At 41.8% G+C, this 17,525-nt stretch overlaps 1 protein-coding gene across 1 annotated transcript in view; it reads left to right on the forward strand.

The window, feature by feature from the left end:
• Positions 1-17,525, forward strand: part of LOC147678514 (extracellular calcium-sensing receptor-like) — a 62,279-nt gene that overhangs the window by 30,104 nt on the left and 14,650 nt on the right. The window contains exons 3-4 of the mRNA XM_086945661.1: positions 1,940-2,773; positions 13,076-13,303. Of these exons, the coding sequence (XP_086801787.1) occupies positions 1,940-2,773; positions 13,076-13,303 (1,062 nt within the window). The remainder of the gene's footprint in view (positions 1-1,939; positions 2,774-13,075; positions 13,304-17,525) is intronic.

A 17,525-nucleotide genomic window follows, 5' to 3' on the forward strand; every position in this document is an offset into this window, starting at 1 on the left:
ATAAGTATGGTTGTGGCATCTGAATCTCAATAATTTTAGAAAGAGGCAAATATCAAACCATTTGTGACATTCTCAATAACAGTGATAAAGAAATTAACACTTTGTAACAAAACAACTGTACACTGTATATAGCAAGTATGAAGTTAAAAAACGAGGTCCTATTACAGACAGAATTACGGATCCTGCTTTAGGGGATTACGGTTCAGAAGGACTCTCAGCGAACTATAAATGTACATGTAGTTCGTCATCGTTAATCATGCCAACAGGAGAAATGCTACCGGCTTGTAGGATGAATCTCACCTCTAGTCTACGTAGAGCTTGTATGCGGCTACCGCCTCTGAGATTCTTGGGGACACAATCTAAGTCAAAATATTTTGTCCTCGTCCAATCACCATCATGTGTCTCATGAAAGTGCTTGGCAGTGCTATAGGTGAAGTCTTTGTTGGTAATTGTCCTCCAGTGTTCTTTGATGCAGTTCTTTACTGGGAAGATTATTGATCCAATGTACCACTTGCCACAAGGACAAGTGATAACATAGACGACATAGTCAGTAAGACAGTTTATGTTTGTAGAGATCTTCCATTGTCTGTTGGTTCTTAAGAGTGTGACCTCTTTTACATTGTCACTGTGGCTTCAGGCTTTGCACGTACCACATTTGCGGAAGACTCCCGCTCTGTCTAACCATTTCGCTTTTTTTGGTGTCAGATGGCAAGTTTGTCCTTCAAGGATGCAGGTTTCCTGTAGGTGATGGAAGGTACCTTAAATAAACAAATCCTGACCATTACCTCAAAACTTTTAACTCAGCCAGATGCAATTGCAAGTACAACGTGTATGGACAATAGCTGGCTATCTGAATAGAAAAGAAAAAGCAAAATCCCAGATTAATGGAAGAAGAACTGCTCTGCCTAATCTACAATTCTTGTTTCCCATCCAGCATTACTCTATTTCAATGTTCCATTTACAAAAGTGTCCACTACTAACCCTGAATCAAATTTTTACTCTTAGTTACATTTTTTAACTATACCTCGTAAGACACCATCATTTTAAGGCCCCAGTTAAAAATTGTCAGAAAGGACTAAGCTGGGTATACCATTCCAGCAGCCTTATCCACCTGATTTATTCAGATTCCTAGTAAATTGCAGAATAAATGGTATTAAACGGTATTGCACCACAATTCACACAGCTCCACTGGCAGTAGCTTTCATGACTAGCCCCTAGTATTCAAACTGATCCCTTGTGGCACCAAAAATGTTTTCATAATGATGTGGAGCTGAAAAAGTATCCAGCTGCTCATTCATCGATTTATTTTGCTTCACCTCGTTACTGGCAAGAACATAGCCGGGGCCAAAGACCTATAGTGTGCATAAGGATGAACACTCTACATCCTTTCAATGAATGTAGACCATGGAAACTGAAGTCATATTTGCCTTACTTTTAGCGAGACTAAGAAGTGTGAGGTATTCTTCCAGTTTTAGCGAAGGGCTAGTTACTGACCTTTCATTTGAGGCTTTCCGTGTAGAGTGCTTCTGACTTCAGACAGATGTCCTTGTAACATAAGATACAAATAATGCACCCAGAATATCACTAAAACATGGCTCTTTCATGACTATATGTGTGCTCCTGATCTAAGTCATTTAACAATATTTCAGTCTCTCTCTCTGTCAGGTTCATCCTTTTTATATTGTATTGTTTATTTAATTGAGATGAGCAGGTTGAAAGTTTTCCAAACAGATCACCCTTCATCAGATACACTTTATCCACAATGTGCTACTCTCAGAGCATAAGCAGGATTGGGGCTGATATAATGAATGAGTGATAGAGTCAAGTTGTTTAATTCTTACTATTTGTGCCTCCCAGAACCTGAGTGAAACAATTGTTTGAATGAACACATTTCTGAAAAGAGAGCATTTCATCCAATACAAAATGTACTTCCTTACAGATCAGCTATGTTTCATCAAGCCCTCTCTTGGTGGATAGAAACCAGTTCCCATCTTTTTTGCGCACCATCCCCAATGATAACTTTCAGTCTCATGGCCTGACCCAGCTGCTGGTGCACTTTGGCTGGACTTGGGTTGGCCTCCTCATTGAAGACAATGACTATGGCCAAGATGGTGCCAATGTATTGAAGCAAGAGTTGGCTAAAGCTGGGGCTTGCATTGCTTTCTCTGAGAACATTATCCTAAGCCGTGCTGACAGGAATGCATTACATATTATACGGGTGATTAAAAACTCAACAGCCAATGCCATTGTCATCTTCTCCAGTTATGCTGGTGTGACTCCTTTAATGGATGAGATGATGAAGCACAATGTAACAGGGAAGGTCTGGATTGCCAGCGAGGGATGGTCTACATCAAATGTCTTATTAGTGGAGAAGTACTCGCAGATCCTTGCAGGTGCCATTGGGTTTGCAACCTACCGAGGGGAAATACCTGGCTTCAAAGAGCATCTTAACAGCATCCATCCTTCAAGATCTAGTACAGACGACATGTTTCTATTGAAGTTTTGGGAAGCGGTTTTTGGTTGTAAGTGGGTAAATGCAAAAGAGTCCACTAGCCTATGGAAGAACTCGTCTACTGTTTGCACTGGAAATGAGAAACTAGACAAGCTTCATATCAGCAGCAATGATATATCCAATGTGAGATGGCATTACAATGTCTACACTGCAGTTTACGCCACTGCTTGGGCCTTACACGATCTGAATTCATGCAGCAACTGGGAACACTCACTCCTCAATGAGATGTGTGCAGATATCTTGAAATTCAAACCATGGCAGGTACAGTTGAAATTCTCCTTAGGGCACCTTTGTAGAATTGAACAGTAAACATATTGTTGAAATAATATGTAGGGGAGTGGAAGATTACAATAATTTGCTTTCACAAAACACAAGGTTTTTTAAAAAGTCCAACATGAATGGTACTGCCGTTAAATTAAAATATAAAATGGTGACATCTTAAAAAAGTAGGTATAATCATGAAGATTTGCTTTCAAAAAAGAATTTTAGCATAAAGGCAACATTTTGCAAAATATGAATACTTCACAAGCTTTGAAAAAATCAAATAGAACTATTTACTTTTGGTGGATAGGATACTCAGTCACAAATGTGGCAGGCGTCCCACTGCCATCTTACAAGTGCATTAGAGCTTATGGCACTCCGTACTGCGGCAATTGGAAAAGGTGCAAGGTTTTGACGGAGTATCCCATCTGCCAAACTGTAAACTAGGCCCTTAGTGTGTTAAAATGCAGTTGACATTTATATATAGCACACCCTTACTCACTAGCACATTCTTAGTGTACCTGGTTGCTACAGCCACTGAGTGAAAATGAACATGCCATTTTACTGTGTTGCAAGGTTTTACAAAGCTCTAAGCATACTGATGCATTTTGGTTGGTACTGCTCATATCTGAGGTAACATGGCCATTTACAACACATTTGTGGGGGAAGGGATTTGGCTTTGCCGACATGTTGATCTTCCACCCTAATAAATTTGACTTCCAGAAATTGTGTTTGTCTGCTGAAAAAGAGTGCTTGTATTATACAGATTATGTTTAATATGGTTGTCCGGGGTTAATTATAATATTATTAATAATAATACCAGCCTTTGTAAAGCAGGCAGCTACCTCAGGTGAGGTGTCCTGGCACCAGGTGCCATCGGGAAGTTTAGTCAAGCTATTTCCCACAGTCACAAGGTGCTGGGCTGATCTGCCACTGGGGATCGAACGTGAGCCCATGTGGTCCGGAGTCAGCCGCCCTGGCCTACACTTCACATCTACTGTGGCAAACGAGTGCTTCTCATTTTTAGACCTGGAAATTGTTCAGAAGGATGGGTAACTTTTGACACAGGTCTTTCATTAACCTACTGATAGGAAAGGCCTCCTTTTATTTGAGAGTTTCCATCTGAAATCACTGAGGGAAAACTTACTGGTAGGATAGTTCCTCCACCTTTGGAGAAACTGCTCTGACACAGGGGACTTCACAGTATAGTCAGGTACAGTAGCAGAAAAACTTCATAGGAGGAAATATCCTAACAGAGTCATCAAAAAGGCACAGAAGAGAGCACTTAAATGCAAAAGGGAGACCCTTTTGGAGAAAGTGGATAGGTCACCAAACAACAGTGCCATCTGGGTCAAAACTTTTAACAACGCTTCTAACAACATCAAACGCATTATATTGAGGAATTTGCAGATTTAAAATTCAAATGGTCTGAACCTGGACAAACCTCTTTTTTCCTTTAATTAAGAGAAGTCTGAACATAAGGGACTATTTAGTTCACACTAGACCTCAATCAGATACACAGAAAGACCAACAAAGACTACGGGATGTTCAGCCAGTCACTGGACAAACGAAGTTTGGAGCATGTGACGTCTGAAAACTAACTGAGAACACAAAAAGTATTGATACAGGCCTTGATCACTCTTGGGAGTAGGGTAGGCATACGAATTGTAACTCAACTAATGTAATTTACATGAACTGATGCCCGCGTGACCTAGTGTACATGGGTATGAGGACACAGAAGGTGAAAATCAGGATCATGGAGCACAGATCCAACATTAGGTGCCGGAGGACCATGACACGTTTTACCACACACTACGCAGAGAAAAGGCATTCAGTAGATGATCGTTTGTCAATTGTACGGGACAAACCATACATTTTCACCACAACCCTAGACGCCAACAAAATCTTATTTCTGAGGGAACAAAAATGGAGTTATAGGATGCGTGGCCATGAGATTGGCCTGAATGATGACATCCTTTAGAACACTCTGAGTAGAATATGAACTATGTTTCTGAGGAACACCGCATGCTCTCATGACTCTTCCACCTAATTGGTTTGGACATAAAGACACCTGATTGAATTATTGCAAGTGTTCAGCTTGCAGAAGTTTTCATCCTCCTAATTTAATAATAACATTGTTATATTTGTGTTCACGCTTCAATTTTAATAACAGGCTTACCAGTGGCAGACAGTGTGGCTATTCGCAACTATGCCATTGTGACTTAGCTTTCCTTAAAAGAAGGGAGGGTGCATTCTAACTTATAAACACAGAGACGTATCATCATCATCACCAAAATCTTTATTTCGGCAAAGTACCTAGGGTGATTGTTTGCAGTCAAAGCTGGTGTATGAATAGTTTCTTTGGATGTTGGTTTGCTCCTTATCCCACTACAGCAGACCTTTTTTAAATACTGTATTCAGGACACGGCATGGAATGCGGACCTGTTTGCTTTGCCAATGATTAGCTCTTGTCATTCTTTTCTTTATTTTCCTCTTATATAGTTCTCCTTTTTTTAGTCCTTGAGCACTGAGGGGCAGATTTATGTTAACTGGCGCATCCCCAGGGATGCGCCAGTTAACGTGCGCCACAGTGCGCCACAGCTCCGCCACCCATGGTGCGCCGCATTTATAATGCGGCGCACCATGGTGCAAAAACGGCATAGATGCGTGACGCATCTGTGCCGGAAATGTGGCGCATTGCTGGAGTTGCGTCGCAAGCTCGACGCAGCTCCAGCAAGGCTCGGGGGTACACCATGTGCACAATGCTGCGTCAAGACCTACGCCTGCTTCAAGCAGGCGCAGGGTTTTGACGCAGCATTGCCCTGAAAGTGACTGAGTGAAATCTCATAGATTTTACTCAGCCACTTTCAGGAGGCGTTCCTGCGCAGGAACGCCCCCCCCTGCGCAGGAACGCCTCCTTATGGCGCAGTGCTTCACAACGTGACGCATCTCCTAGATGCGTCACGTTGTAAATAGGGGGCATTGTTTGCACCGCAGTTGCGTCACATAAAGTGACGCAATTGCGGCGCAAAGAGGCGCAACGGCCTCATAAATCTGCCCCATAGTAGGTAGTGGCCATTGTTTTGTATCAGGGACCTATTTGCTCTCAGAATTACCTATTGGATAATGTTGCAAGGCATCTTAATTGGTTAGAAGCTTTTCCCCTCTGTGGTCTCAAATTGGCAAGTCAGTGGGCTCTGTGTGATTCATAACAAATCAATCATGTGCAGTTTTTCCTCCTATGCCCTCTCTTTCTGTCTCTCTCCCTGCTCCTCACCTGCTGAAAACCGTGCTTCAATAATCGTCCGTTTCCTCTCCTTTCCTTCATTTGTTCCACTGTGAAATGGATTAAAAAAAGAAAGAAACTCTTTTGCTGGAAATGTCCTCTTTTTCTTACATGTTTATGTTCCAAAGTGCAGCCTTGGGACAGAGAAAAAAAACTGGTTCAAAATAAGAAAGATAAATCAGAAAATAAAGCAAGACAGAGTAGTTGCAAAGTGGCGAAATTGGCTTTATTCACATTCAAACACATTAGCGCCACTTCATAGAGTTTGCCAGTGAAGCTCTACTTTCGGTTTCTGGTCTTTCTTTGAACAGCATTGTTTACCCCAGGTAGGGAAGTGCACCATTTTTTTTGGACCTGCAATTCCTGGTTGATGACTGGAGTGGAAACATTTAATATGATCCTTATAAGCTCTTTTACCTATTTAAGTTTATAAAATGTGTACTGTGGCTCTGTGTTCAGGGATGTTGTCTTTTTAAACCATACTGCTACGTTTTGTCAGAATATAAGCAATGGACATATAAATGGAGCCCTTCTGGGCCCTGTAGTCATGTGCTTAACGGTTCAGGCATTGATTTCTGAATAATAAGTTTAAAAGTATTAGGGTAACCATGTTGGTCTGCTTACATTTCACATGCTTTACGTAATCTTGCATTCCCTATGAGGGCTTGCTTTTTCCAGGGCGTTATTACTTTTTTTTTCAGACTGCATATTACTCTTGTGTATAATTTGAATTGAGTCGCATCCAGGTGTTTATAGCAGACACAATTGGGTTGCAGCTGAAGGCAGCACAAGTTTCTCTCAGTGGGACAGTATGGTGCTCAGTGGGGGGAAAGGATGTGGCACTATGGCCAGAACTGCCGAATTTGGAACAGGGGAACCAGGTTCAGCCTTCATGAACAGTCCACCAGACCACTCTCCTGAGGCAGCACATTTCCATGCTAGACCTTAGAATCCCTAGCTAGACCTTTAGAAGCCCTGGTGTATTAGCACCGTGAAGGCCTATCCACCACAATCCATACTGAAGTGCACCTCCAGTCTTGCAGGCAGGCCTGCGACGCAGCACTCCCTAAAGCAGCAGTGACTCTGTCACTGAGGTCACAGGACCCTTGAGGCCAGTCTGCCTCACCCATTGGTAGCTTCATTGGCCTTGCTTCAGCAAGAGTAGTGCAACTCACCAGAAATCGGCAATACAGGATTTGCACTAAGGGTGGGCGTAGTTGGCAGAGTACCACTACACAGAATTCTGTAGAGTTGAACAAATACTCTGTGAACTCCGTTCCGCAACTCCATTCCATCTCAGGCCAATTAATAAAACAGAAACCTCACATACCTTTGATAATATAGTCATCTCACAAAAGTGGAAATGGAAATACAGCAAGCAGTGAGAGAGGTAATGATTTTGGGATCCTCCCTAACCTAGGGAGAGAACCAAGCAGATGCCTTGAACACAAAGAGCACATCATGCTGAATGAATCAGTGGTGGTCCCATCCTCCTAGGACCACCCAAGCACAGTCAGTTATGGGCAAATATACAATCCCAACCAAAGGCCCTGCAAAGCATTATGGTACGAGATTCTAGAGTGCAGTGAATATTATAGTATCCAATATCAAAACATTCCTCAAGGGGCAGACTCTCCAGACTCAGCTGAGAGCAAATACTATAATATTCAATGTACTCTAGATTCTCGCCCCATAATGCTTTTCTGGGCCTTTGGTTGGTATTGTATTTTTGCCCATAACTTTGCTCGAGATGGTCTTAGGAGGATGGGACCACCACAATTATTGAGCATGATATGGTCTTTGCGTTCAAGGCATCTGCTTGGTCTCCCCCTAGGTTAGGGGGGACGCAAAAATCATCACCTCAGTCATTGCCTGATATTTTTCAAAGCTCACTTGTGTGAATTGGTTATATGTTTTTTAGCATGTAAAGGTACAATTATTGTATCATAGGGTTGTGGGTGCAGTAGCTTACTCCGGCGTTTTCACATGGAGTCCGTGTTCGTAAAACTCCCCTCATCTCATCCCAATTAATAAAACAGAAATCTCCCATATCTTCAATAAATTAACAAATGCATATGCATATAAGGTGACAGATGAACTAAATGCAGCAGATCCTAAAAATAATGCCAGATGGTCAGATCTTATACAGGTCAGCGAATTAGACATTTCAAAGATCATGGCGACATCGAAACCTAACAACCATTACAACGATCCCCTTCCGGCGAAATGCTGGTCCTCAATAAATCACCTGCTAATCCCGGCCTGGTCTAGGATCATCAATGCCTCATTATCTCAAGGTCAAATACCGGCATGCTTAAAAGCAGGACAAGTCATCCCTCTCCTAAAAAAACTGACTGAGAACCCCTTAGATGCGAACAACTTTAGACCGGTAACCAATATTCCAATGTTGGCTAAAATTCTGGAAAAATGTGTCCAACATCAATTGAGCCTACACATCTCGGAATTCAAGCTCCTAAACGACTGCCAATCCGGGTTCCGCCCAAATCACAGTACAGAAACTGCGATTCTGCACATAGTAGATGACGCTTTACTGGCCCTGGACCAGAATGAAACATGCCTCCTAATCTTATTGGACCTGTCGTCAGCTTTTGACACGGTGAACCATGCCTATATACTTGATCGACTGAAGAACAGGATGGGATTGGAGGGTACAGTGCTATCCTGGCTCAGCTCCTTTCTGGAGAATAGATCGCAAAAAGTAATGGTCAACCAAACCCTCTCAAACGCAACTGACAATACTATAGGAGTGCCTCAAGGATCCACGCTATCTCCATCACTCTTCAATCTATACGTAGAACCTCTTACGGAAATACTCCAAAAAGCCAACATTGCTTATCATATGTATGCTGATGACACTCAGCTGTACATTAAGGTGGCGTCGACTGATGATTTAAAGACAATGAATCTTGCTCTAACAAGAACACTTCTATGGCTAACCAAGAACCACCTAAAACTAAATCCTAAAAAAACTGAATTCCTCCTGATTACTCAAAAAAAAAGCAAAACATTGATTGCTGAATGGTCCAACCTCATCACTGCACTAAAGTGCACTTCAAAGATTGTTGAATCAACTAAATCTCTGGGTATAACTCTGGGCAAAAACCTTAATATGTCTGCACATAAAAACACAATGGCAAAAAACGCCAGGTTCCACTTAAGCTACTTACGAAAACTAAAACCTTTCCTAAACAAAGCAGACCTCAAAACAGCAGTTCAGGCAATGGTCATCTCAAGGATTGAATACGGTTGCACAACCCTAGCTGGGCTGCCAAAAATCTCAACAGCACCATTGAAAGCATGTCTTAATGCAGCCACAAGACTCGTAGCGGGATCCAGAAAAGTTGACCATATCTCTCCACACTTGAAAGCTCTCAACTGGCTACCGTTTGAAGCATGTATCCAGTTCAAGCTGGCATGCATCACCCACAAAGCAATACATAACAAATCTCAGGTATACCTCGCCAAGAAACTTACGCTGTCGGGAGGGTCACGTTCCTCTAGGAGCAATGCGGAACTACTATTGAAACCGGTGCGCTTCTGTAAGAAAAGAACGTATGACCGAGCATTCTCAGGGGCTGCACCGAGAATTTGGAACGCCCTCCCCCCGAACTTGAGAAGAATTCCAACCATCGCAAAATTTAAAAAGGAAGCCAAATCTTTTTATATGAGGAAATTTCTCCCTTAATCCTTACAACTGTACTTCAAGTATTTCATTATACAGGGTGGGCAGAATTTTCACACAAGCAGCCATGGTACTAAGTTTGGAATGTTATACTAGTTTTTATCTCAGTTAAGTTCTAAAGACTCTGTGAACTTTCGGATGGGTTATCTTTCTGTGAACTTTTAATGGTGCTGCCATTACGGAATTGCTTATATCTCATTCACCACTGGCTAGTAATATGTAAAAATGATGTTTTATATTCTACTGTAAAGCGCTCTGATACCCTGTGCAGGGTCATGTTCGCGCTATAGAAAACAATAAAAATAAATAAATAAAGAAATAGTCATCTCACAAAAGTGGAAATGAAAATATAAACAACAGTACTTTTAATGAAACAACAAATAACTCTATCTTTACATGCTAAAATGCATATAGTTATCTCACAAAAGTGAAAATGAAAATAAAGCAGGCAGTATAAGAGGTGATGATTTTGGGGTCCTCCTTAACCTAAGTAGAGAACCAAGCAGATGCCCTGAACACCAAGAGCACATCATGCTGAACAATTCGGTGGTGGTCCCATCCTCCTAGGACTATCAAAACATTCCTCAATGGGCAGGATGTCCTGGCTCAGCTGAGAGCTAATACTATAATATTCACTACACTCTTGCCCCATAATGCTTTGCTGGGCCTTTGGTTGGCATCGTATTTTTGCCCAAAACTTTGCTTGGGGTGTTCCTAGGTGGATGGGACCACCACTGAATCGTTCAGTATGATATGCTCTTTGTGTTCAATGCATCTGCTTGGTACTCCGCCACGTGGCTGAGTCAGAATTATTGCCTTATTGCATTACTTCCGTATTTTCAATGTAATGCGTAAGTAAAAAAGTTCATTTCCCACAGTTAATTACACACACCAAACTAAGGGGCATATTTACAAGGGAATGGCGAAGCGTGGCGTTAGGCAAATATTGCTAATTGCCATGCTCCGCCATTCTGAAAACACAGGGAAGCGATGTATCAACAATGGTGTGGCACATTCCTGCGTTTTCTTCAGAGCTGGCACTAAACTCAGCTAACCACCTCCCACTATCTTTATATTGAATAGAATTTAGATTCATCGTTAAAATGTTTACTGAAGACTAATTTTGCCAAATTTGAGAGTTCGACTTTGGGCAGTTTTTTGAGCTGACACTGGTCTGTGTTGGGCTGAATTTGGGCTTATTCTTGAGCGTGTTTGGGCTTGGACAGGGCTGAACATCTGGCAAACCTGGCCAGTACCAGCATGAAGTCTAGAGCCGATCTGTCCAGACGGTAAATAGAAGATTTCCCGGATAAGATGAGTTACTGCTAATGTAGTAAATCTAAAAAAATGGGTGGAGGCATAGGCTTTCTTACCTGACACCTGAAGATATTGGTTTATTTATCCCCGTAGGAACTACACTTCCAAAGATTTGTCAAAATACTCAGGGGGTCATTATCTTTATTGATTTTGTGGATTTTAAACATACTCTATGAACCCCTTAGCTAAAAATATTAGGTGAGTGAGATTGTCTTTCATACATGTTCATACTCTGGCAAGTTTACTTGCGTATTTCACTGGCCTGAACTGTTAAGCTAGCAATTTCCCTTAATTTTACTTATACAAGAAAAATGCTCAAACATACACCACAGTAGTTCATTTTCATTGTGGAGGAAGCTCTCATCATAAAACAACAGTGCCATCTACTAGCATATTAATTGATTATCCCGGCTTTGAATAATGTGCTGAGAACAATGCTTGTTAGATATAAATAAAAACTCTTCCAATTCATCTCTAGTTGATGCTATTATAATGACCTGAAATATTGACTGGTTTCCAATGGTCAATTTTTTATTCTCTCCCCTAATATAGGATGAAAGACAACAGTACCCAAAATCCATAGGTACTTTTAATTCACCATTATAGTTGATGCTGTAGCACTTTTTATTACACCAGCCGCGCTCCTTGCAATTCACAACACTCGGATAAAAGGATTATGTTTGCATGAATGCAACAGAAGGTGCTTTGATTAATGTGATATACACAATTGTCACAATAGATGGTTAATTAGTTTGAGACATAATAGTACAGTAATGGGGAAGGCACAATTTAGGTTTCCCCACAACACGATTTACATGTGATTTTATGCTAGGAAGCTGAAATTTGTATGCACAAGTGAGAAATTGCTGCGTATGGGTCTTCATCTCATGTGCTGATAACCTTAATACACGCTAAGTTGAATATTATTGAAATTAATTACTGATTATGTATTACAATTTTGGTTAATTGTATTGTTTTTAGGCTCAATGATATCATAGTGATACTTTTCTTAGACACCAAAACGCATGTTAGCTTAAAGGCATCTCTTTAGCAAGAAGAAAAGGCAAGAAAATAAACACAAAAGTCAATACAAGAATATTTCTGTGTTTATTAAAATATAATTTATTGAAATGTATATGATGATATTAATCATGTGTGCCCCAAAGGTATAACTATTGATAGTAGTAGAACTGAAAATTCAGGGAGTGGGGTGTATCTTTCTAATTTGAGAGCACCCCAGACCTTAAATTGTGTTAATCTAAACACAATATGCAATAGTTATATGAGTGTCATACACCTCACAAATGCCCAATCCCTAGAATTGTTTTTCTTTTCGTTCATCTTTCTGTTCAGCTCTGATAGACTGCTTTGATATTTTCCACTTTGGAGACAGTATCACTTGTTGATGCACAAGATTCTGTTGTAAATGGGGAGCATATTGAACTCTTAACCGATTATACTCCCTTACACAGGTCACATCAGCAATTACTTTCTTCTCATCAAAATCAATCGAAAATAAACTAGACAATGTTTTGATTTGCGACAAAGCAACAGATGACATTCCTTCCTATTCCAAATAGTTGAAACCTCATTTTATTCCCAATACACACCAGTTTTATCCAAGCAGACATGTAAGGTTCATGATCACAAATGGCCCCTAAAAACCTTCCCAAATGATTAGAGGGAGGGGAAGTAGACTAACATCAGCTATTGTAGTGGAGCTTTGACATCTGTTGATAGACCTGTCCCTAGAGTTGCATTAGAATAGTAGAAGTACGTTAAAGTGCCTAGTGTGGAATGTGGCACAGCTGTACATTACACTACTCAAACAACCTAAATCTGTCTGTGGGCAGTTAAATCATGTGCACTGTAGGTAGTTCTGTCAATTTTTGCATGCCTAAAGTACTAAAGTGTAAAAAAGAATAGGTGAGGAAACAATAGATTGAATGGCTACTGCAAGCGTTTCATCAAATATCCTGTGCTTCATTCTCTACAGCTCCTTCACTTTGTGAAGAACGTTCACTTTAAGAACAAAGGTGGTTCTGAGGTGTCCTTCAACCAGTTTGGGGAAGTTCCTGCTCAATATGACATCATCAATTTTCAACAAAATGCAGATGGCACTCTCAGGCATGTGAGAGTAGGCCAATATGACTCCAGTGCTTCTGAGGGACAGACTCTCAGCATCAATTCCAGTGCTATCTTGTGGGCATCAGGGGTCACTCAGGTAAGAGTCATACACAGGAAGAGGCTGCAATTTGGTAATTTAATTTAGGTCTTTATTTAGAGTTTGGTTGAGGGAATATTCCGTCAAACCATGACACATATCCATTCTGTTCTATTACAAGTGCCAAAGGCTAAAGTGCACTTATACTAGATCAAACAAGAAATCCTCCACATAGGGGCCGATTCCGATCAGGGTCGGAAATCACTCCGACCGAGCCGGATCCGGGGTGTTTTCTGACTGATCCAGACTCCTGCAGTCCAACCGGGCGAGTACGATGCGGCCGTATGCGGTTGGACTCATTTCGGTCGGACTCCCATTGAAGCCGGTCGTACAACACGTACATAGGCTCCCATTGACTGAATTGGTGCGTTCCGGACAAGTGCACCCCCCCTACAGTGTGTACGCATCAGTGCCATCTGCACCGTACATGCCTGTGTTGGGTAGACCCATGGGTCTACCCCTGTGTCTGAGCCGTAAGGTTGCGGGTAACAAGGGGTCCGATGTGGGCCCTCAAAGTCCAGCTCCGGGAGCTATTGTGAGCCGGAAGCTCCGACTCGATCCGGCTGCCTGAATCACGCATCGTACTGGCTTGATCCAAATTCGCCTCCATTGCACGCCGCGGTTAGCTTGCGGCCAAGACGTACGGAGCGGTTCAGACTTGGAAACGATTTGGCCGGAGATTTCACGCTTGTTCGCATCGTACTTCGTCGTCCGGACCCGTGTACGACCTGGACGGAAATTCAACCTACGAATCCAACCCGCTAATCCCGAGCCCGATTCTGAGCCCTTCCGACCGAGATCGGAATCTGCCCCATAGTATTGATGTGGTCTGTCAGCTGCAGGGTCAAGAAGCAGAATTACATCAATGCATCATTTGTGAATGGAAGCAGGCAATGCACAGGTGACTGCCAAGCAGTGGGAGCAATTTTCTATGCAATTTGATTTCTGCTGGACATTAAGGACCTGATTTAGAGTTCAGTGGACGGGTTACTCCATCACAAACATAGGATATAATGCATTTATAATATTGCGGACAGGATATCCGTCACGTTTGTGATGGAGTATCCCATCATCCAGGCCCAAACTGAAGTAAATAAGACATTGCAAATTATATAAGTAGAGGCCGTGTATTTTGAATAATACCTTAATAGTCGATTGGCACTGTAGTTTTAACAAATGTTGGCAAACTGCCACCTTTTTTAATCAAGTGCTTCAGTGGGAATGTCCACTGTTCATTCCCACGCCCATTGAGTTCAGTGTCTCATCAATGATAGACAAGTTAAAAATGTTTTTAGTAGGTAATTTAGATGTTTAACATTGGAGTTGGTAGTGTTACAATTTTCTTGTTAGTATTATTCATTATATATATGTTATAATCAATGTTAGTATCAGAATACATGTGTTATCTTCATTATCTTAATTATTATCAATCATACTCTTTTTTTTTTTTCTTTTTTGTCCTCATTCGCCTCTCCTCACCCCTTTCTGTCTCGATTCCACCCTAGGGCAATTTCATCTCATCTGGTAGAAATATTGCTATTAGAAGGAGGTGCGTCACCCTCACCATTCCTCCTTGAAGCAAGTTTCCGCCGAGATTTTGGAGAGGCTTAATCATAGGACTTATTTGCACCTTTACTTTTGCCCCCCTCACCATCACCCATAGCATTGTAAGAATGGAGTCCAAAATCTGTATCTCTTCCTATTCCGACCGGCCATATCTAGCTTTGCTATAGCTCTCATAGCTCTTAACCATTTCAAGTCTGACGGAGGGTCTGCAGATACCCACATCCTGCAAATTTCCCTCCGGGCCACCAATATAGCGTAAAACACTAGTTTTGCTTTGTCGTTGAAGCCCTTACCTTGTAAATCAGTTCTTCCTGTCATAACAAGTTCGGGGCTTACCTCAAGATGTTGGCCCAGTACGGTTGACAATCATTTACTCACTGCTTTCCAGAAGTCCTCTATCGCCTGGCATGTGACGAACAGGTGCAGGTCATCTTCGTTCGGGCTGCTGCATTTGGAACACCTCACTTTTCCGCCAGTTTTGAATTTTGCCAGTTTTTTGGGAGACCAATACGCCCTGTGGAGAGTGAACAAGTGGTTTCTCCTTAAATTCGCCGGTTTAACCACCTTGTAAAGAATCAACATAGTTACCTGCCATTGGTCCTCTGTCGCGATCCTCGGCAAGCACTCTCCCCACAGGGTCTCCGGCAATGTAAAAGGTCCGTCCTCCATTTCCACTATTGACCAGTACCACATCGCCACTTCTTTTTTAATCGGGGTCTCCAAAGCCAGCTTCTCTTCAAAAACATTATATTGCCCAATTAAATTTTCTTTCCCGGCGGCCCAGCTTTGTATCTGGAGATATTTAAACTTAGAAAAATTGTGTCCCCACTTGAGTTCACAATATCTCCACGGTGATAAGCTAACTTCTATAACCAAATCCCCCCATCTCTGAGGTCCCTCTAGTTTTAGTGACCTTGCCAACGCGTCCTCGGACCAGCTCGGAGCTCCTGGTGTATCCCAAATCGGTGCCATTGCGCTAAAATATGGTGTTTTTGTTGCCCTCCTAATTCTATACCAGACCAACGCTAGATATTTCAGCATCTTTAATCTTATTTTTTTAAAGTATTTTGGGTCAGCAAATTTGTACATAAATCCATTCTGCTTGATCTTCTCCGTTCTAAGCAGTGTTGACAGTAATTTACCAATGACTGAACTCCCTGGAGTGCCCAGAAGCATTCTGCAGTTCTTCAACAAAAAAGCCCAAGAATAAATCTGGAGGTCTGGAGCTGCCAGGCCTCCTTTCAAAAGTTTTCTCCTGATCTTTTTCCAAGATAGGCGCGATCCCTTAGATGCCCAGATAAATGACCCAATCTCACTTTGCAGCTTTGTGAGCCCATCCTTCTCGAACATAAGAGGCAAGGGGTGAAATAGAAAAGTTATCTTGGGTAAAACCATCATTTTCACCAAATTGACTCAGCCATATAATGTTAGCGGCAGATGTGTCCAACCTCTCATAGCCAGAGAGATTTCCTTCCTGACTTTAGCAAAGTTAACTTTGGTGAGTTCCTTTATATCTTGTGTTATTGGCACCACTAAGTATCTTATCTCTGTTTTGCAATGCTATATCATCTGTTTTTAAATTCCAAGACATGACCTCGGTTTTGTCAGTATTTATTCGATATCCAGAGACCTCCCCGAATTTCTTCGTTATGGTATCTATGCAGCCCAGCGATTGATGGAGTTTAGGGGTTAAAATAACTATATCGTCTGCCTTTAACCCGATCTTTCTGGCCCATCCCTGAAACTTAAAAGGGGGAATCAAATCTGCCTCTCTAATTCTACAAGCTAATGGTTCTATATAGAGATCAAACAAGAGAGGAGATAAGGGACATACCTGCCTTGTACCCCTCATTACTTTTATTGGCGGGGTTAATGTCTCGTTTACTAATACCCTCGAGGTAGGTGACTGATATAGCCGTGCCAAGACCGTGCCAAAATTAGCCCCCATCTGTAAATGTGTTATTTGGGCCTTCAAATACACCCAATTGACACGATTAAACGCCTTGGCGGCTTCCAAAGCAACTACCGCCAAGGGGAGATTGTGTGTAACAGCCACATCTATACTGCATATAAGGGAAAAAGTTAACTCCTTTAAATACCTGCCTTTAATAAACCCCTTCTGATCTTCGTGTATAAGATGTGGGACGACTCTGCCCTGCCTAACTGCCATGATCTTCGCAAAAAGCTTGTAATCGCTATTTAAAAGCGAAATCGGCCTATACGAGTACATGTATTTCGGTGATTTCCCAGGTTTGGGAATAACTATAATATTTGCCTCATTCCATGATGCAGGGAGGGCCGCATTTCCCAAAAAGACGTCATTAAAGAGTTTCGTTAATAAGGGTGCCACACTCCCAACCAAAACCTTGTATACCGGTGCCTTCCCTCTCTTAACCTTCTTGATAACCTCCTCAACTTCTCCCTGCATTATCTCTTGGTTTAATATTTCCTGAAGCTCTTCTGTCAGTGGATTCAGAACCTTCACCCACTTGTCTATTTCTTGTTTATCTGGAACAAGATCCTCCCTGTACACCTCTTCAAAATGCCTGTGAAAGGCATCAGCAATATCTTTCGTGTCCGTAACAAATCCTCCTGGCTCGCCATCTTTCACTTCTTTGATCATGTTTCGAACCCTGTCTCTCCTTGCTTTCCATGC

This window comes from Lissotriton vulgaris, chromosome 12 (genome assembly GCF_964263255.1).
Source record: "Lissotriton vulgaris chromosome 12, aLisVul1.2, whole genome shotgun sequence".
Taxonomy (NCBI): Eukaryota; Metazoa; Chordata; class Amphibia; order Caudata; family Salamandridae; genus Lissotriton; species Lissotriton vulgaris.